This window comes from Physella acuta, unplaced genomic scaffold (genome assembly GCF_028476545.2).
Source record: "Physella acuta isolate Inbredline_101_S28 unplaced genomic scaffold, ASM2847654v3 ptg000934l, whole genome shotgun sequence".
In the NCBI taxonomy this organism is placed as follows: domain Eukaryota; kingdom Metazoa; phylum Mollusca; class Gastropoda; family Physidae; genus Physella; species Physella acuta.
The window spans coordinates 287,373-309,565 of NW_026732451.1; the positions used below are offsets into that span (position 1 = coordinate 287,373).

The following is a 22,193-nucleotide window of genomic DNA, read 5'->3' on the forward strand; positions in this document are numbered from 1 at the left end:
AATTCATAATTTGTGAATTCGACAGTACCAACGCTGACACTGAAAATATTTCTTTAAAACACTATAAGTAGCTCGTTAAGGACCATAACCCCCCCCCCCCCTTCCTTCCCTCCCCCCTCCTCCTCCCCCCCCCCCCTTACGTTTAAAATCGTTGGCTCTGCTTGTAAACATTTAGAGTGAACACAGCTCACTAAAACCATGTAGGGGTGGGGAGGTAGGGAGAGCGTTTGCAGCTTGTTTTCTAACGGCTCGAAGAAGAGAATTATATATATAGATAATTAAACACCCCCCCCCCCTCCCGCCCCACCACCACAAGAACCCGCCTCGCAACTGGTCTAGGTAGAAGCTTAACGCGGAATGGTTTCATGATATTAAAGCCTCAACATGGACCATATACATGATATTTCATTCCCCTGGTGGGGTGTTGGTGGATGGGTGTGTGGGATGTGCGGGTGTGTGTGGGTTGTGTGTTGGTGTGTGGGTGGGTGTGTGTCGGTGGGGGGCAGGTGTGTGGGGGGTGTGTTGGTGTGTGGGTGTTGGTGGGGGGTGTGGACTGTGTGTTGGGGTGTGGGTGGTGGTAGGTGGGGGTGTATGGGGTGGGTGTGTGAACCCCAACCAGAAGACCGGCCATCTTATCAAATGAATTGGACTATAACAAAAACAACTGTTAAGATTTCAAAGGTCAAATTTCTAAGGCCTGGATTTGAACAGGATCTGATTACACAGTCAGCTAACGGTTCTATGGATTCATGGGAGGGTTTTACACGCGGAGACCTGTGTTGTTTGCTTATATGTAACGCTATTTTAGAGCTGTGAAGTTACTATATACCTGTGAAATGGCTATAAAGCAATGAAACTTATATGTAGCTGTGAGGCTATTATTTAGCTGTGACGATACTATATATGATGGATGTAATAAAAGTGTCTATAGCTGTGGTTACTTGATCGTTGTAACGGCTAAGTTAAAGTCCCTACCCGGAATGCATCAATGTGTCGTGACTAGCTCAGGTAAGCAGGAAATAGATTAACTTCTGATACCAGGTGTACACAATATAGACCTACAGTGCCCTACAGTCAGGAACGAACTATTTGCTATAGATTTTGTTTTCAAGTGGGGGACTTTTTAAGCATTAGTTTGATGGTCAGTATAAACTGACAAGAGTGTGACTTTAGGATCTATCACTGAGTGAAATGTTGGTACCTGTGTCACATTAAATCTACCACTCTGACATTAAGTTTAGCGACCTTGACCCACTTTTGGAAATGTTGTTTGGACCTGGGATTTCTTTTATGAGTTAAATTCGTCATTTATTATGTTGTGATACATAACGTTCTAAGACATACAAGAGATATCTTAGTCACAAAATGTAAAAATGTTATCTGTAGATTTACACAAAAGAGTTCCTATTTAAAAGGAAGCAATACATCAACCAGGTTAGGTTAAGGGGTGTGTAATAGTGAGCGTTTTCCAGCTGTCGTTATTTTCTCCAATTAGAGTCAGGTACCCGTTACAGCTGGATGAACTGGGGGACGTCGACGTCTCAACCATTTTTACTTTCTCGTAAATACGAAGTATAGAGAAAGTCTTGTAATCGTGCAAAAAAAATCGAGATTTTTACATATCTCGACGTTTTACACCTCACTGATATGGAAAAACATAATTTTGCAATCTTGTCCGTATGTCTGTGTGTCTGTGTATGTGTGTGTGTGTGTCTGTATGACTGTGTGTAAACACGATTACTTGAGTACCGTTACAGCTAGGTTGATGAAATTTCATATATAAGTATTTTATTAAAATCGTAGATCCGTATCAACTTTTGAGCGATTTCCGATAAGCGAAAGTGATAATTTTTCTACTTTAAATTTTTCAAAAGCCTATAACTTGAGTACTATTTCAGATAGATAAATGAAATTTCACCTTTAAGTAAAAGATCTAATTTTCTACCTTCTGTCAAATTTTGAGTAATTTCCGTTGATCGAAAGTAATAATTTAAACTATTTCCGATTTCTCAAAAAAACGCATGTAAATTTATAAAGTACTAATAATATTGCGCACTATTATGCACATTATTTTTGTGTTCGCTTGGTGCGCAATTATTTTTTCTATGAGATTCTATTCTATTTTTAAATGTTTAAGTAATTAAAAATTATGTCTATATTCCAAGTTATATAAGAATATTCGAGAGAGTTTAGGGGAGATCACTCCCAGTTTATAAAAATCATGTTAAAAGGGTCAATGAATTGTCGTAATTTGTTTTAAAATTGTGTATTTTAGCCCAAACCCCAACAGATGATGACTACCTTATACCAAGCATCAACCAACCAATCTATTCATCTGGTGCTGACCTAACGACTGACTTTACTCACGCGTCACGTGACCGTAACGGCGATGACGTCATTCAGAGTTGCAGGACCAGCACAGGCGTTTTGTTGGGGGAACTTTCACGTGAGGAGCAGCTTAACAACAGGTCAAGGTCAAATGGTGAGTATCTGGTAGTTAATAGGGTAGTGTAGACAGGTATATGGTAGTTGATATTGTAGTGTAGACAGGTATCTGGTAGTTAATAGGGTAGTGTAGACAGGTATCTGGTAGTTGATATTGTAGTGTAGACAGGTATCTGGTAGTTAATAGGGTAGTGTAGACAGGTATATGGTAGTTGATATTGTAGTGTAGACAGGTATATGGTAGTTGATATGGTAGTGTAGACAGGTATCTGGTAGTTGATATGGTAGTGTAGACAGGTATCTGGTAGTTGATAGGGTAGTGTAGACAGGTATATGGTAGTTGATATTGTAGTGTAGACAGGTATATGGTAGTTAACATGGTAGTGTAGACAGGTATATGGTAGTTGATATGGTAGTGTAGACAGGTATCTGGTAGTTGATATGGTAGTGTAGACAGGTATCTGGTAGTTGATATTGTAGTGTAGACAGGTATCTGGTAGTTGATATGGTAGTGTAGACAGGTATCTGGTAGTTGATATGGTAGTGTAGACAGGTATCTGGTAGTTGATATGGTAGTGTAGACAGGTATCTGGTAGTTGATATGGTAGTGTAGACAGGTATCTGGTAGTTGATATGGTAGTGTAGACAGGTATCTGGTAGTTGATATGGTAGTGTAGACAGGTATCTGGTAGTTGATATTGTAGTGTAGACAGGTATCTGGTAGTTGATATGGTAGTGTAGACATGTATCTGGTAGTTGATAGGGTAGTGTGGACAGGTATCTGAGAGTTGGTATGGTAGTGTAGACAGGTATCTGGTAGTTGATATTGTAGTGTAGACAGGTATCTGGTAGTTGATATTGTAGTGTAGACAGGTATATGGTAGTTAATATGGTAGTGTAGACAGATATCTGGTAGTTAGTTAATATGGTAGTGTAGACAGGTATCTGGTAGTTGAAATGGTAGTATTGACAGGTATCTGAGAGTTCATATGGCAGTGTAGACAGATATCTGGTAGTTAATATGGTAGTGTAGACAGGTATCCAAGCAGCTGTGCTATTGCTATAGAGCTATGAAATTACTATCTAGCTGTGTGGCTATTATTTAGCTGTGACGACACTATATATGATGGATGTGATAACAATATCTATAGCTGTGGTTACTCGATCGTTGTAACAACTGAGTTAAAGCTCCTACCCAGAATGCATCAATGTGTCGTGACTAGCTCAGGTAAGCAGGAAATAGATTCACGTCTGGTACCAGTTGTACACAATATAGGCCTACATTCAGGAACGATCTTTTTGCTATAGATTTTGTTATCAATTGGTGACTGTTTTTAAGAATTTGTTTAATGGTTAGTATAAACTGACAAGTGTGTGACTTTAAGATCTGTCACTTTGAGTGAAATGTTGGTGCCTGTGTCACATTATATCTGCCACTCTAACATTAAGTTAAAAGACCTTGATTCACTTCTGTAGATGTTGCTGGGAGCTTTGATTTTTTTAATGAGTTAAATTTGTCATTTATTATGTTTTGATACATCACGTTCTAAGACAAACAAGAGATATCTTAGTCACAAAATGTAGAAATGTTATCTAGTTTTACACAAAAGAATTCTTATATTTAAAAGGGAAGTAATACATCAAACAGGTTAGGTTAAGGGGTGTGTACTAGTGCCAGCAGTAAATGTAAGACATCAATTGTCGCTCAGTAAAAGAGTGACATGAGGGTGCCACTCCATTGGCTAACCTGGTCTAGTGAGGCATTGTACAAGAGTAGTTCTCTGGGGATTTTGTGAGCGTTGCCCAGCTGTCGTTATTTTCTCCAATTCGAGTCAGGTACCCGTTATAGCTGGATGAACTCGGGGACGTCAAACACTCAACCATTTTTAACTCATGTATAACGGCTAAATAAAATGTCGTCATGTGTTTTAAAATTGTGTATAACGGGTCAATAAAATGTCATAATGTGTTTTAAAATTGTGTATAACGGGTCAATAAAATGTCGTCATGTGTTTTAAAATTGTGTATAACGGGTCAATAAAATGTCGTCATGTGTTTTAAAATTGTGTATTTTAGCCCAAACCCCAACAGACGATGACTACCTTATACCAAGCATATACCAACCAATCTATTCATCTGGTGCTGACCTAACGACAAACTTAACTCACGAGTCACGTGACCATAACGGCGATGACGTCATTCAGAGTTGCAGGACCAGTACAGGCGATTTGTTCGGGGAGCTTTCACGTGAGGAGCAGCTTAACAGGTCAAGGTCAAATAGTGAGTATCTGTTAGTTAACATGGTAGTGTAGACAGGTATATGGTAGTCAATATGGTAGTGTAGACAGGTATCTGGTAGTTGATATGGTAGTGTAGACAGGTATATGGTAGTTGATATGGTAGTGTAGACAGGTATCTGGTAGTTGATATGGTAGTGTAGACAGGTATCTGGTAGTGAACATGGTAGTGTAGACAGGTACCTGGTAGTCAATATGGTAGTGTAGACAGGTAACTGGTAGTTTATATGGTAGTGTAGACAGGTATCTGGTAGTTGATATGGTAGTGTAGACAGGTATCTGGTAGTCAATATGGTAGTGTAGACAGGTATCTGGTAGTTGATATGGTAGTGTAGACGGGTATCTGGTAGTTGATAGGGTAGTGTAGACAGGTATGTGGTAGTTGATAGGGTAGTGTAGACAGGTATCTGGTAGTTTATATGGTAGTGTAGACAGGTATCTGGTAGTTGATATGGTAGTGTAGACAGGTATCTGGTAGTCAATATGGTAGTGTAGACAGGTATCTGGTAGTTGATATGGTAGTGTAGACGGGTATCTGGTAGTTGATAGGGTAGTGTAGACAGGTATCTGGTAGTTGATATGGTAGTGTAGACATGTATCTGGTAGTTGATATGGTAGTGTAGACAGGTATATGGTAGTTAATATGGTAGTGTAGACAGATATCTGGTAGTTAGTTAATATGGTAGTGTAGACAGGTATCTGGTAGTTGAAATGGTAGTATTGACAGGTATCTGAGAGTTCATATGGCAGTGTAGACAGATATCTGGTAGTTAATATGGTAGTGTAGACAGGTATCCAAGCAGCTGTGCTATTGCTATAGAGCTATGAAATTACTATCTAGCTGTGTGGCTATTATTTAGCCGTGACGACACTATATATGATGGATGTGATAACAATATCTATAGCTGTGGTTACTCGATCGTTGTAACAACTGAGTTAAAGCTCCTACCCAGAATGCATCAATGTGTCGTGACTAGCTCAGGTAAGCAGGAAATAGATTCACGTCTGGTACCAGTTGTACACAATATAGGCCTACATTCAGGAACGATCTTTTTGCTATAGATTTTGTTATCAATTGGTGACTGTTTTTAAGAATTTGTTTAATGGTTAGTATAAACTGACAAGTGTGTGACTTTAAGATCTGTCACTTTGAGTGAAATGTTGGTGCCTGTGTCACATTATATCTGCCACTCTAACATTAAGTTAAAAGACCTTGACCCACTTCTGTAGATGTTGCTGGGAGCTTTGATTTTTTTTATGAGTTAAATTTGTCATTTATTATGTTTTGATACATCACGTTCTAAGACAAACAAGAGATATCTTAGTCACAAAATGTAGAAATGTTATCTAGTTTTACACAAAAGAATTCTTATATTTAAAAGGGAAGTAATACATCAAACAGGTTAGGTTAAGGGGTGTGTACTAGTGCCAGCAGTAAATGTAAGACATCAATTGTCGCTCAGTAAAAGAGTGACATGAGGGTGCCACTCCATTGGCTAACCTGGTCTAGTGAGGCATTGTACAAGAGTAGTTCTCTGGGGATTTTGTGAGCGTTGCCCAGCTGTCGTTATTTTCTCCAATTCGAGTCAGGTACCCGTTATAGCTGGATGAACTCGGGGACGTCAAACACTCAACCATTTTTAACTCATGTATAACGGCTAAATAAAATGTCGTCATGTGTTTTAAAATTGTGTATAACGGGTCAATAAAATGTCATAATGTGTTTTAAAATTGTGTATAACGGGTCAATAAAATGTCGTCATGTGTTTTAAAATTGTGTATAACGGGTCAATAAAATGTCGTCATGTGTTTTAAAATTGTGTATTTTAGCCCAAACCCCAACAGACGATGACTTTAAAATTGTGTATTTTAGCCCAAACCCCAACAGACGATGACTACCTTATACCAAGCATATACCAACCAATCTATTCATCTGGTGCTGACCTAACGACAAACTTAACTCACGAGTCACGTGACCATAACGGCGATGACGTCATTCAGAGTTGCAGGACCAGTACAGGCGATTTGTTCGGGGAACTTTCACGTGAGGAGCAGCTTAACAGGTCAAGGTCAAATAGTGAGTATCTGTTAGTTAACATGGTAGTGTAGACAGGTATATGGTAGTCAATATGGTAGTGTAGACAGGTATCTGGTAGTTGATATGGTAGTGTAGACAGGTATATGGTAGTTGATATGGTAGTGTAGACAGGTATCTGGTAGTTGATATGGTAGTGTAGACAGGTATCTGGTAGTGAACATGGTAGTGTAGACAGGTACCTGGTAGTCAATATGGTAGTGTAGACAGGTAACTGGTAGTTTATATGGTAGTGTAGACAGGTATCTGGTAGTTGATATGGTAGTGTAGACAGGTATCTGGTAGTCAATATGGTAGTGTAGACAGGTATCTGGTAGTTGATATGGTAGTGTAGACGGGTATCTGGTAGTTGATAGGGTAGTGTAGACAGGTATCTGGTAGATGATATGGTAGTGTAGACAGGTATCTGGTAGTTAACATGGTAGTGTAGACAGGTATCTGGTAGTTTACATGGTAGTGTAGACAGGTATCTGGTAGTTAACATGGTAGTGTAGACAGGTATCTGGTAGTCAATATGGTAGTGTAGACAGGTATCTGGTAGTTGATATGGTAGTGTAGACAGGTATCTGGTAGTTGATATGGTAGTGTAGACAGGTATCTGGTAGTTGATATGGTAGTGTAGACGGGTATCTGGTAGTTGATATGGTAGTGTAGACAGGTATCTGGTAGTTGATATGGTAGTGTAGACAGATATCTGGTAGTTGATAGGGTAGTGTAGACTGGTATCTGGTAGTTGATATGGTAGTGTAGACAGGTATCTGGTAGTTGATAGGGTAGTGTAGACAGGTATCTGGTAGTTGATAGTGTAGTGTAGACTGGTATCTGGTAGTTGATATGGTAGTGTAGACAGGTATCTGGTTGTTGATAGTGTAGTGTAGACTGGTATCTGGTAGTTGATATGGTAGTGTAGACAGGTATCTGGTAGTTGATAGTGTAGTGTAGACTGGTATCTGGTAGTTGATAGGGTAGTGTAGACAGGTATCTGGTAGTTGATAGTGTAGTGTAGACTGGTATCTGGTAGTTGATATGGTAGTGTAGACAGGTATCTGGTAGTTGATAGTGTAGTGTAGACTGGTATCTGGTAGTTGATATGGTAGTGTAGACAGGTATCTGGTAGTTGATAGTGTAGTGTAGACTGGTATCTGGTAGTTGATATGGTAGTGTAGACAGGTATCTGGTAGTTGATAGTGTAGTGTAGACTGGTATCTGGTAGTTGATATGGTAGTGTAGACAGGTATCTGGTAGTTGATAGTGTAGTGTAGACTGGTATCTGGTAGTTGATATGGTAGTGTAGACAGGTATCTGGTAGTTGATAGTGTAGTGTAGACTGGTATCTGGTAGTTGATATGGTAGTTTAGACAGGTATCTGAGGGTTTCATATAGCTGTGATATGGCTATAAAGCAGTGAAACTTCTATATAGCTGTGAATCTACTGTTTAGCTATGATGATTCTATTTATAATAAATGTGATAGAAGTGTCTATAGCTGTGGTTACTCGATCATTGTAACAACTAAGTTAAAGCTCCTACCCAGAATGCATCAATGTGTTGTGACTAGTAAGCTGGAAATAGATTCACTTCTGATAACATGTGTAGACAATATAGGCATACAGTCAGAAACGTTCTTTTTGCTATAGATTTTTTGATCAAGTGGGGACGGTTTATAAGAATTTTTTATAAACAGACAAGTGTGGCACATTAGGATCTGTCACTTTGGGTGAAATGTTGGTACCTGTGTCACATTATATCCACCATTCTGGTACCTGTCATTTATTATGTTGTGATACATCACGTTCTAAGAAAAACAAGCGATATCTTAGTCACAAAATGTAGAAATGTTATCTGTAGTTTTACACAAAAGAATTCCTATATTTAAAGGGAAGCGACACATCAACCAGGTTAGGTTAAGGGGCGTGAACTAGTGCCAACAGTGAGTGTAAGACATCAATTGTTGCTCAGTAAAAGAGTGAAATGTGGGTGCCACTCCATAGGGCTAGCTTGTTCTAGTGAGGCATTGTACAAGAGTAGTTCTGTGGGGATTTTTTTGTGAGCGTTGCCCAGCTGTCGTTATTTTCTCCAATTCGAGTCAGGTACCCGTTACAGCTGGATGAACTCGGGGACGTCAAACTCTCAACTACTTTAAAATCATGTTTAACGGGTCAATGAAATGTCGTCATGTGTTTTAAAATTGTGTATTTTAGCCCAAATCCCAACAGACGATGACTACCTTATACCAAGCATCAACCAACCAATCTATTCATCTGGTGCTGACCTAACGACTAATTTTACTCACGGGTCACGTGACCATAACGGCGATGACGTCATTCAGAGTTGCAGGAGCAGCACAGACGTTTTGGTGGAGGAGCAGCTCAACAACAGGTCAAGGTCAAATGGTGAGTATCTGGTAGTTGATATGGTAGTGTAGACAGGTATTAGATAGTTGAAGTGACGTAGGTAGATTCAAGTTACGAGTGTGGGGAATTGGGTGAGGGAATTCCATATATCCATATACATATATATATATATATATATATATATATATATATATATATATATATATATATATATATATATATATATATATATATATATATTGTCAAGGTAGTGTAGCCCAAATAAATAAAAGAAAAGTCGCTGGTGTAAGTTGGAAGTGAAATAAAAGCCCCCTAATTATCCCTAGATATTAGCCAACCTCGGGAGAAACGATACTGTTATTTTTCAAAGAGAAACTGGTGGGATAAAAAAAATTCAACGTTAAAATAAGCCTACTAGTTCAACATAGCTCTGTACCGCAGTCTAGTAATGAATTCGCTTTGAACGGTAAACCACTGCGCCCCATTTATTCAAGTCAAACGTCACATCACTTGCCTTTAAGTGAATGTTTCCCTTAACATCAAGACGACCTTGACCCTTAAGTGCACACAGACACTAATCCCGGTGTTGAGCTTAATTAGCCAATTAACATTTCGTGGTAAACGTGGAAGAAACTGTGAATTATGTTTTCCTAAAATGTCCCATGTTATCGTGTGTTTGAGTACATTAGCTGTGTAAACAAGTAAGTGATCAGATTAGTTTCCCGTTTACCGTTTTGTACTTTTTATATTAGTGTTATAGATATTTATTAGATAAGATCAACTATATATTTGATATTCTATCATTTAGTCAGCCGTTAGTCATTACTTTGTCATGTTTCCTGTCAAAAAATACACTCATCACTACATACATAGCAGTTCTATTAATCATCGAGTTCCTTTTGTTAAACCTTAATCGTTAAATAAATATTGCCTTCTGAGGAGATAGATCTAGCAAAGAAAATAGATCTATATGCATCTAGATCTAAGATTTAGAATAAATCTATCATCATCTAGATCAATGATGTAGAATAGATCTATCATCATCTATGTTGTAGAATAGATCTATCATCATCTAGATCTAAGATGTAGAATAGATCTATCATCATCTATGTTGTAGAATAGATCTATCATCATCTAGATCTATGATGTAGAATAGATCTATCATCATCTAGATCTATGATGTACAATAGATCTATCATCTAGATCTAGGATGTAGAATAGATCTATCATCTAGATCTATGATGTAGAATAGATCTATCATCATCTAGATCTATGTTGTAGAATAGATCTATCATCATCTAGATCTATGATGTAGAATAGATCTATTATCATCTAGATCTATGATGTAGAATAGATCTATTATCATCTAGATCTATGATGTAGAATAGATCTATTATCATCTAGATCTATGATGTAGAATAGATCTATCATCTAAATCTATAATGTAGAATAGATCTATCATCTAGATCTATGATGTAGAATAGATCTATCATCATCTAGATCTATGATGTAGAATAGATCTATCATCTAGATCTAGGATGTAGTATAGATCTATTATCATCTAGATCTATGTTGTAGAATAGATCTATTTTCATCTAGATCTGTTGTAGAATAGATCTATTATCATCTAGATCTATGTTGTAGAATAGATATATCATCATCTAGATCTATGATATAGAATAGATCTATTATCATCTAGATCTTTGATGTAGAATAGATCTATTATCATCTAGATCTATGATGTAGAATAGATCTATCATCTAGATCTATAATGTAGAATAGATCTATCATCTAGATCTGTGATGTAGAATAGATCTATCATCATCTAGATCTATGTTGTAGAATAGATCTATCATCATCTAGATCTATGATGTACAATAGATCTATCATCTAGATCTAGGATGTAGAATAGATCTATCATCTAGATCTATAATGTAGAATAGATCTATCATCTAGATCTATGATGTAGAATAGATCTATCATCATCTAGATCTATGATGTAGAATAGATCTATCATCTAGATCTAGGATGTAGTATACATCTATGATCATCTAGATCTATGTTGTAGAATAGATCTATCATCATCTAGATCTATGATGTAGAATAGATCTCTCATCATCTAGATCTATGATGTAGAATAGATCTATTATCATCTAGATCTATGTTGTAGAATATATCTATCATCATCTAGATCTATGTTGTAGAATAGATCTCTCATCATCTAGATCTATGATGTAGAATAGATCTATTATCATCTAGATCTATGATGTAGAATAGATCTATCATCATCTAGATCTATGTTGTAGAATAGATCTATCATCATCTAGATCTATGATGTAGAATAGATCTATTATCATCTAGATCTATGATGTAGAATAGATCTATTATCATCTAGATCTATGATGTAGAATAGATCTATTATCATCTAGATCTATGATGTAGAATAGATCTATCATCTAAATCTATAATGTAGAATAGATCTATCATCTAGATCTATGATGTAGAATAGATCTATCATCATCTAGATCTATGATGTAGAATAGATCTATCATCTAGATTTAGGATGTAATATAGATCTATTATCATCTAGATCTATGTTGTAGAATAGATCTATTTTCATCTAGATCTATGTTGTAGAATAGATCTATTATCATCTAGATCTATGTTGTAGAATAGATCTATCATCATCTAGATCTATGATATAGAATAGATCTATTATCATCTAGATCTTTGATGTAGAATAGATCTATTATCATCTAGATCTATGATGTAGAATAGATCTATCATCTAGATCTATAATGTAGAATAGATCTATCATCTAGATCTGTGATGTAGAATAGATCTATCATCATCTAGATCTATGTTGTAGAATAGATCTATCATCATCTAGATCTATGATGTACAATAGATCTATCATCTAGATCTAGGATGTAGAATAGATCTATCATCTAGATCTATAATGTAGAATAGATCTATCATCTAGATCTATGATGTAGAATAGATCTATCATCATCTAGATCTATGATGTAGAATAGATCTATCATCTAGATCTAGGATGTAGTATACATCTATGATCATCTAGATCTATGTTGTAGAATAGATCTATCATCATCTAGATCTATGATGTAGAATAGATCTCTCATCATCTAGATCTATGATGTAGAATAGATCTATTATCATCTAGATCTATGTTGTAGAATATATCTATCATCATCTAGATCTATGTTGTAGAATAGATCTCTCATCATCTAGATCTATGATGTAGAATAGATCTATTATCATCTAGATCTATGATGTAGAATAGATCTATCATCATCTAGATCTATGTTGTAGAATAGATCTATCATCATCTAGATCTATGATGTAGAATAGATCTATTATCATCTAGATCTATGATGTAGAATAGATCTATTATCATCTAGATCTATGATGTAGAATAGATCTATTATCATCTAGATCTATGATGTAGAATAGATCTATCATCTAAATCTATAATGTAGAATAGATCTATCATCTAGATCTATGATGTAGAATAGATCTATCATCATCTAGATCTATGATGTAGAATAGATCTATCATCTAGATTTAGGATGTAATATAGATCTATTATCATCTAGATCTATGTTGTAGAATAGATCTATTTTCATCTAGATCTATGTTGTAGAATAGATCTATTATCATCTAGATCTATGTTGTAGAATAGATCTATCATCATCTAGATCTATGATATAGAATAGATCTATTATCATCTAGATCTTTGATGTAGAATAGATCTATTATCATCTAGATCTATGATGTAGAATAGATCTATCATCTAGATCTATAATGTAGAATAGATCTATCATCTAGATCTGTGATGTAGAATAGATCTATCATCATCTAGATCTATGTTGTAGAATAGATCTATCATCATCTAGATCTATGATGTACAATAGATCTATCATCTAGATCTAGGATGTAGAATAGATCTATCATCTAGATCTATAATGTAGAATAGATCTATCATCTAGATCTATGATGTAGAATAGATCTATCATCATCTAGATCTATGATGTAGAATAGATCTATCATCTAGATCTAGGATGTAGTATAGATCTATGATCATCTAGGTCTATGTTGTAGAATAGATCTATCATCATCTAGATCTATGATGTAGAATAGATCTCTCATCATCTAGATCTATGATGTAGAATAGATCTATTATCATCTAGATCTATGATGTAGAATAGATCTATCATCATCTAGATCTATGATGTAGAATAGATCTCTCATCATCTAGATCTATGATGTAGAATAGATCTATTATCATCTAGATCTATGTTGTAGAATAGATCTATTATCATCTAGATCTATCTTGTAGATTAGATCTATCATCATCTAGATCTATGATGTAAAATAGATCTATCATCATCTAAATCTAGCAGAAGTTTAACAAGTGGAGGAGATTGTACGAACGCTCCAAACGCCGACTTTAGGGGGCGCCAAAAGGGTTTTAATAAAAATACTAAAACATCACATCCTCATTGTTGAGATTTCAATAGACTTTACGAAACTAATTTTATGGTAGGTCTATAAATACTTAGTCGGGGTAGAGAAAGTTGACGGTGTCTGTATATACGTATTGACATCAATTGTGTAACAACAAATAAAACCCGCTACGGACACGCCTTCCAACAACTTTTTAAAATAAGGGTTGAGCACGATTTCAGCAGAGTAAAGATTTTCTTCTTCTTCTTCGTTCTTAATTGTACATTGGGCGGGATTTAGTCCAACACAATTTAGTGTTACATGTCAACTTATTATTGCGCCATTTAAGCCGTTGGTTCCGATGTCAGCCTGCTTTTCTTTGGATTTGCTTCCATAGTCTTTGTCCATCCAGGAACAAACTACAAGGCAGCAGTTGTTTGATTTTGGAGAAGTCCCCAACTATCGAGCCTTATCTGCCAGGGGGTTGGAACCTGGTAACCTGGGATTTTAAATCTGACTTGTGTGAACATAAAAATGTTTGGATACATAGACAAGAAAACAATCGTACAAATATTAAATGTGTCAACACATAATACGACTTCTGTTAGTCCAATTTTAGGTAATGAAATTACAAGACTAGTAGCACCTGCCAAAAATTAAAAGATTTTTTCTTATTTTATACTTTACAAATCAAAGATCGTTGATTGATTGCTGTAGGTTTGAAGAAAGCCTAAACAAAGCTAGGAAAAAATAATAATCAAGATTTCCAATGCATTGCATGAAAATGCATCGCATTATTTAAAGGTTTCTTTCAGATATTTTTCTCAGGATGTTAGAGGTGTGTGTGTGGGGGAGGAGGGGGGAGGGGTCTTGAAACTTAAGGGTGTACTCATGAGAAACTTCCGGTATTTCTTCTATCTCGTCCAGGGGGTCACATCCCCCGCCCTCTACCTATCTGTGATCATGACAAAAGTAACAAATAATGTTGACCCTCCAAAGTGTGTGTAAACTTACAATCTGTTTTAAATGTATTGATGTGAGTGTGTATTGTATAATGTAATGCTAATTGTCTTTTAAAAAAGGTGTTTTTATATAATGATATGTGTGTTGTAAATGTAATGACAATATGTGTTATTAAATATAATGTGTTATAAAATGTAATGACGGGTGTTTTAAATCTCCAGTGTACAGCAATACCTTTGATGTGTGTGTTGGTGAACGGCAGGACATAGGGCCAGGACTTCACGGTGAGTAGAGATTGTTGTGTCATCTAGTGTTAATGATACGGCCCCACCTAATGACACAGTCCCACATACCCATACGGTCCCACATAATCATATTGTGCCACATAAACATACCGTCCCACATAAACATACGGTCCCACATAATCACACGGTCCCACATAATCATACGGTCCCACATAATCATACGTCCCACATAATCATACGGTCCCACATAACCATATGGTCCCACATAACCATACGGTCCCACATAATCATACGGTCCCACATAACCATATGGTCCCACATAACCATACGGTCCCACATAATCATACGGTCCCACATAATCATATTGTGCCACATAAACATACGGTCCCACATAATCATACGGTCCCACATAATCATACGGTCCCACATAATCATATTGTGTCACATAAACATAAGGTCCCACATAATCATACGGTCCCACATAATCATACAGTCCTACATAATCATACAGTCTCACATAATCATACGGTCCCACATAATGACACGGTCCCACATAATCATACGGTCCCACATAATCATACGGTCCCACATAATCATACGGTCCCACATAATCATACGGTCCCACATAATCATACGGTCCCACATAATCATACGGTCCCACATAATCATACGGTCCCACATAACCATACGGTCCCACATAACCATACGGTCCCACATAATCATAGGGTCCCACATAATCATACGGTCCCACATAATCATACGGTCCCACATAATCATACGGTCCCACATAATCATATTGTGCCACATAAACATACGGTCCCACATAATCATACGGTCCCACATAATCATATGGCCGCACATAATTATACTGTCCCACATAATCATACGGTCCCACATAATCATACGGTCCCACATAATCATATGTCCCACATAATCATATGGTCCCACATATGTATACTGCCTACTGCCTCAGACGTATAACTTAACAGCATCAGCACCACTTGCCATGTGTGCTTTAGTATTCGAGTTTACATCATCGGCTTAAGAGGACTGATACACATTTACAGTAGTAATACTTCTGTCTGACATTCTTCGAAGATGGTTTAGGTATACATGATACAAAACGTATAATTTCAATTTATCTTAACCCTGAAAATTTAAATATTTAATTAAATGGTGTTTTTCTACACTGTGGAGTTGGGAGGGGTATGAGGAAATCTAAAAATCGTACCTAAAATATTTTTTTTTAAATAGGACATTTTTTGGTGGGGTGGGTTGAGGTGGTTGGGGTAGTATGGGCTTCTAACTAGAGCTGAAATAAATTTGGGTGCAAAGGAAAATCTTATTATAAGCACCATGGATGATACCTATAGGAAAATGAGGCACCTCATATAAAATATTCTTTCCTTTCAAACAACTTTATCCATAGCAGTCCTCCTACATTTAAAACATTTTATGATTTTATACATTTTCTACATGATAAGAAAGTGTAATTACAGTGATTAAATGAAGAAAGGGCAGTAACTGGCATGGGGTCGTGTCCTGCACTCGTGTTTATAAAATAATCGTATTAGTGTCAGCTATTACGTTAGATTGTTATGCAAAGCTGACACCCGATAGTTTATAGTCTCTGGATTTAGATTAGGTTAATCCGCTGTCGGGGTCTACACAGGTACATGTTATAATGCACTTTTTCTGAACTTTATGTGACTCCTCTAGAACTTGTCATTGCCCCCCCCCCCCCTTGATAGGCCTGATTATTTAAGTAAATTGATTTAGTTAGGTTCTACTAAAAAGTGCTTGTTATAAAAGTATGTATTTATTTTATTTTTTTTTACATTCAGAAACGACATATTATTTTATTTTTTGTGGGGGTGGGGGTTGTGTCCCTGTAGTTAATAATGAGTACACTCTGTACATGTAGCCTACTTTTATGTACACAATTTTATTGTCCGTTGTATTCACCGGAGTTAACTTGTTGACATTTTACATTGTTTGTTTTCATGAATGTCATACATTTATGGGTTGCTCATCTTCTGTTTGACATATTTAAATGTGATTGTTTAAACATAGGTTTACATCGTTATTTCACAGATGATGGCTATTTTTCCTATCTCACTTCCGGTGGGATGTCTAGTTACCAGGAATTGGTGGAACAAACCGAAACAGACAAGATGACAAAAGAAGCTAAACAAGAGATAATGAAGAATGTAGGTCACACGTCAGTGTTGGTCATGCAATCCGAAACATTGAAACCAAATGGTAAAAGCACTGAATCATTTTCTTTTATTATTAATTTAAGAATCCCTGACTAAACAATTTTATTTAGCATTCCCGACAACAAACTTTTGAAATTTTCAACAATAAAACATTAGAAAATTTAGAATTCCTAACACGAAAATTTAAAAAAAATTGTAAATCCTGATGAGATTTAATAATTAAATAAAGCTGTTGTTACGGAGTTTTGCTATTTAAAAAACAACTTACTTTTTAAAGCTGTACTGTAATTCAACGTATTAACTATAAATTAAGTCAAATTGCTTAAAATCGAATGTAATTTAGGACTAACTCAGTATTCATGTGTTTTTCTAGTCGTAATAACTAATTTTATTTTTAAACTTTAGCCGAAGAGACATGTCAAGGTCACAAACGTCCAATCAAATCAGAGCGTCGTAGAAAACAGAGAGTGAAGGAACACGTTGAGGTTGTGTGGACGCCGGTAGGGAGCAAAGTTGTTGTGGTGGGGGAGGGGAGAACCCCCACACACATGCTTGACAGCAGAACCCCCACACACATGCTTGACAGCAGAACCCCCACACATATACTGGAAGACAGAACCCCCACACACGTCCTGGAAGAAGGAACATCTGCAAAACTTCTGGGAAAAGAAACAGCTGAATGCCCTCTAACACTAAGTAATTTTTTTTTTCTGATTTAAACTTCTAGAAATTGTTTGTTTATACATGAAGCACTAACCTAATTCAACACAAACTTTCCCTACAAGTAAAGATGACCAACTTATCCAGTCAATGACTATAAAAAATGTAGATGCTAGTACCGTGTGCTCTAATGGTAGAATGATTGCTTGCTAAGTAAAGTCAGGAGGTCAGAGCTCTGGTTTAGACAAACTGAGCTGACCCTCTAATCCTAACCAGGTGGTGGAGGGAGAGAGGGGGGGGGGGGGGGCAGACAGTCTGAGCTGACCCTCTAATCTAACCAGGTGGTGGAGGGGGGGGGGCAGACAGTCTGAGCTGACCATCTAATCCTAACCAGGTGGTGGAGGGGGGGGGGCGACAGTATGAGCTGACCATCTAATCCTAACCAGGTGGTGGAGGGGGGGGGCCGACAGTCTGAGCTGACCATCTAATCCTAACCAGGTGGTGGGGGGGGGGGGGCAGACAGTCTGAGCTGACCATCTAATCCTAACCAGGTGGTGGAGGGGGGGGGGAAGACAGTTTGAGCTGACCCTCTAATCCTAACCAGGTGGTGGGGGGGGGGGGGCAGACAGTCTGAGCTGACCATCTAATCCTAACCAGGTGGTGGGGGGAGGGGGGGCCGACAGTCTGAGCTGACCATCTAATCCTAACCAGGTGGTGGAGGGGGGGGGGAAGACAGTTTGAGCTGTCCGTCTAATCTAACCAGGTGGTGGGGGGGGGGGGCAGACAGTCTGAGCTGACCCTCTAATCTAACCAGGTGGTGGGGGGGGGGGGGGAAGACAGTCTGAGCTGTCCGTCTAATCCTAACCAGGTGGTGGGGGGGGGGGGGGGGGGGCAGACAGTCTGAGCTGTCCGTCTAATCCTAACCAGGTGGTGGGGGGGGGGAGACAGTCTGAGCTGTCCGTCTAATCTAACCAGGTGGTGGGGGGGGGGGGGAAGACAGTCTGAGCTGTCCGTCTAATCCTAACCAGGTGGTGGGGGGGGGGGCAGACAGTCTGAGCTGACCCTCTAATCCTAACCAGGTGGTGGAGGGGGGGGGGGAAGACAGTTTGAGCTGTCCGTCTAATCTAACCAGGTGGTGGGGGGGGGAAGACAGTCTGAGCTGTCCGTCTAATCCTAACCAGGAGGTGGGGGGGGGGAGGCAGACAGTCTGAGCTGACCATCTAATCCTAACCAGGTGGTGGGGGGGGGGGGAAGACAGTCTGAGCTGACCATCTAATCCTAACCAGGTGGTGGGGGGGGGGAAGACAGTCTGAGCTGTCCGTCTAATCCTAACCAGGTGGTGGGGGAGGGGGGGAGGCAGACAGTCTGAACTGACCCTCTAATCCTAACCAGGTGGTGGGGGGGGGGGGCAGCACAAGCCTAACATACATCCAAATACATGCACGACTCTGCTTCCTTTTTCTGGAGCAGTGCATGCGTGAGCAATTACTTTATACAAGATAGAGAAATTGGTGCTTGAAACAGATTTTATTTTTATTGTTTGCGTGTAGATTAAACAAATTCATGACTTTTTGCTAACTTTGTTTTTCAGACATGTCTGACGGTGTTTTAATACGTAACGATAAAGACCAAAATCTTGTTAACAAGACAAGTTGTTACCATGACAACTGTATGCCTGAGTGGCCTGGTCACAGTAGAAACAAAGCAGACCCGTATCTCACTGGTGTGTGTCATGTTGGCAGTAAAGATGAAACAAATCAGTCTGCTGAGTACAGGAACTTTGTCAACACGATGAGCAGCAGAGGCCATAAAACCCACAGTGGTGTTGAATCAGAAAACATAATCTATGAAAATGTTGGTGACATCAAAACATGTCCTGCACAAACTTCTATGGCTGGTTGTCTCTCTTTAGTGTGTGGATTAGGTTAGTGAAGTTTGATTTTAATTTCGTCTTATTTGGGTGAAGTCAATGATTTTCCTTAAATATATAATAATGCACCACGATTTTTTTTTAATATTAAGAAAAGCGTTACTTTAAAACCATAATTATGACAGTCTAGTTAGTTTTGTTAAATAATGATTTTGTGGAAACGTTATGACACAGTTTTAGTGTGGCTGTCTGGCCTTCAAGTCAAAGCTGGGTGGGAGGGGAGGCGGGAGGGGGAGAGAATAAAACTGCTATAATGACGTAATTTCATTTACCGACGATCTTTTGCAGTAAGATGCGTCTTCAATCAGATTTCACTTTTTAAGTCAAAATGTAAAGTATCAAAAAATAATTGTACCCAATGAACAAATATGCGTGTGGATGTGTACATTCTTATTTTAGAAATAAAAATCTTCTATCTCGTAAGGTTGTATGAGTAAGTTGACACAACTAGCTGCTAAAATTTCTTCTAATAAACTTGAGTGTCAAATCTTGCTGCACAGTAGTCCTAGCCACTCTTCTACTAAACGACCTTTTTCATTACCCAGATAGATTGGTAGCCCCATTAGACTGATTAGATATTTGATTTGATAAAACTAGATGCTTTAACACAACTCTGATATATCATTGTCCACAGAGGTTACTGGTATCAACACTGCTACACAAGATGTAACGACTCTGTCAACGGATTCTAAACTTTCCTCTCAAGATGTACCAACGTTGTCCAGGAGTTCTAAAATTATTGGTCAAGATGTACCAAGTATATCCGAGGATTCTAAACTTTCTAATCAAGCTGTACCAACTCTGTCCACGGATTCTAAACTTTCTTGTCAAGATGTACCAACTCTGTCCACGGATTCTAAACTTTCTAATCAAGCTGTACCAACTCTGTCCACGGATTCTAAACTTTCTAATCAAGCTGTACCAACTCTGTCCACGGATTCTAACATTTCTTGTCAAGATGTACCTACTAAGTCCAGGGATTCTAAACTTTTGAATCAAGCTGTACAAACTCTGTCCACGGATTCTAAACTTTCTTGTCAAGAGATAACTACTAAGTCCAGGGATTCTCAAATGTGTGGTCAACAGACATCTCCTACAAGGTCAAGGAGACCAAGGGTTGTGAAAGAAAACGTTATAATTATAAATTCTAGTCAAGGGCCAAAAATAATTGTAGAAGACAGTAGAGCACAATCTATTCACGAAAACAAAAGTCCATGTTTAGAAATTGACTACATCAATAAAGATCTATGTATAGAAAATGACTACATAAATAAAGATCTATGTTTAGAAAATGACTACATAAATAAAGATCTATGTTCAGAAAATGACTACATAAATAAAGATCTATGTCTAGACACTGTACAGTCGACTGTAAGCCATGGTGCATGGCCAGAAACTGATCAGTTTACAAAAGGGCCATGTTTATGTTCTGGCCACTTAAACCAAGATTTATGTTCATGTACTGGCCAAAGAAAGAACTGTTTATATTTCAATGAAACTATTTCACACCAGACTAATGAAAACGATTTTTGCGAATTTATTGTTTACTTTTGATTAATTAAAATTGAGACAATACAGCAAATAATTTGTTTTATTTATGTCGTTGTTCCTGTGAACCCTCTATCGTATTGCCTGTTTTAAACACAATCATTACCTCACAAAAACCCACTGTCACTGTCTGTAATTCTCACAATCCCACATATTTCCCCAAACAGACATTACATTCTTCTGTACCTCACAAAAACCCACCTTACTGTACCTCACACAAACCCACCATCTTAATGTACCTCACACAAACCCACCTTACTGTACCTCACACAAACCCACCTTACTGTACCTCACACAAACCCACCTTACTGTACCTCACACAAACCCACCTTACTGTACCTCACACAAACCCACCTTCGTACCGTACCTCAAACAAACCCACCTTCTTACTGTACCTCACACAAACCCACCTTACTGTACCTAACACAAACCCACCTTACTGTACCTCACACAAACCCACCTTACTGTACCTCACACAAACCCACCTTCGTACCGTACCTCAAACAAACCCACCTTACTGTACCTCACACAAACCCACCTTCTTACTGTACCTCAAACAAACCCACCTTACTGTACCTCACACAAACCCACCTTACTGTACCTCACACAAACCCATCTTACTGTACCTCACACAAACCCACCTTCTTACTGTACCTCACACAAACCCACCTTACTGTACCTAACACAAACCCATATTACTGTACCTCACACAAACCCACCTTACTGTACCTCACACAAACCGACCTTCTTACTGTACCTCACACAAACCCATCTTCGTACCGTACCTCAAGCAAACCCACCATCTTACTGTACCTCACACAAACCCATCTTCGTACCGTACCTCAAGCAAACCCACCATCTTACTGTACCTCACACAAACCCATCTTCGTACCGTACCTCAAGCAAACCCACCATCTTACTGTACCTCACACAAACCCACCCTCTTACTGTACCTCACACAAACCCATCTT

General features: G+C 38.0%; 1 protein-coding gene across 1 annotated transcript; it reads left to right on the plus strand.

The window, feature by feature from the left end:
* Positions 1-6,621: 6,621 nt before the first annotated feature.
* LOC131953614 (uncharacterized) lies at positions 6,622-21,237 on the plus strand. Its single transcript, XM_059316879.1, has 7 exons — positions 6,622-6,819; positions 9,038-9,229; positions 14,842-14,904; positions 16,960-17,127; positions 17,490-17,780; positions 19,336-19,668; positions 20,309-21,237. The coding sequence occupies exons 4-7, from the start codon at positions 16,995-16,997 to the stop codon at positions 21,226-21,228; spliced, it is 1,677 nt and encodes a 558-aa protein (XP_059172862.1). The 5' UTR covers positions 6,622-6,819; positions 9,038-9,229; positions 14,842-14,904; positions 16,960-16,994; the 3' UTR covers positions 21,229-21,237.
* Positions 21,238-22,193: the final 956 nt, after the last annotated feature.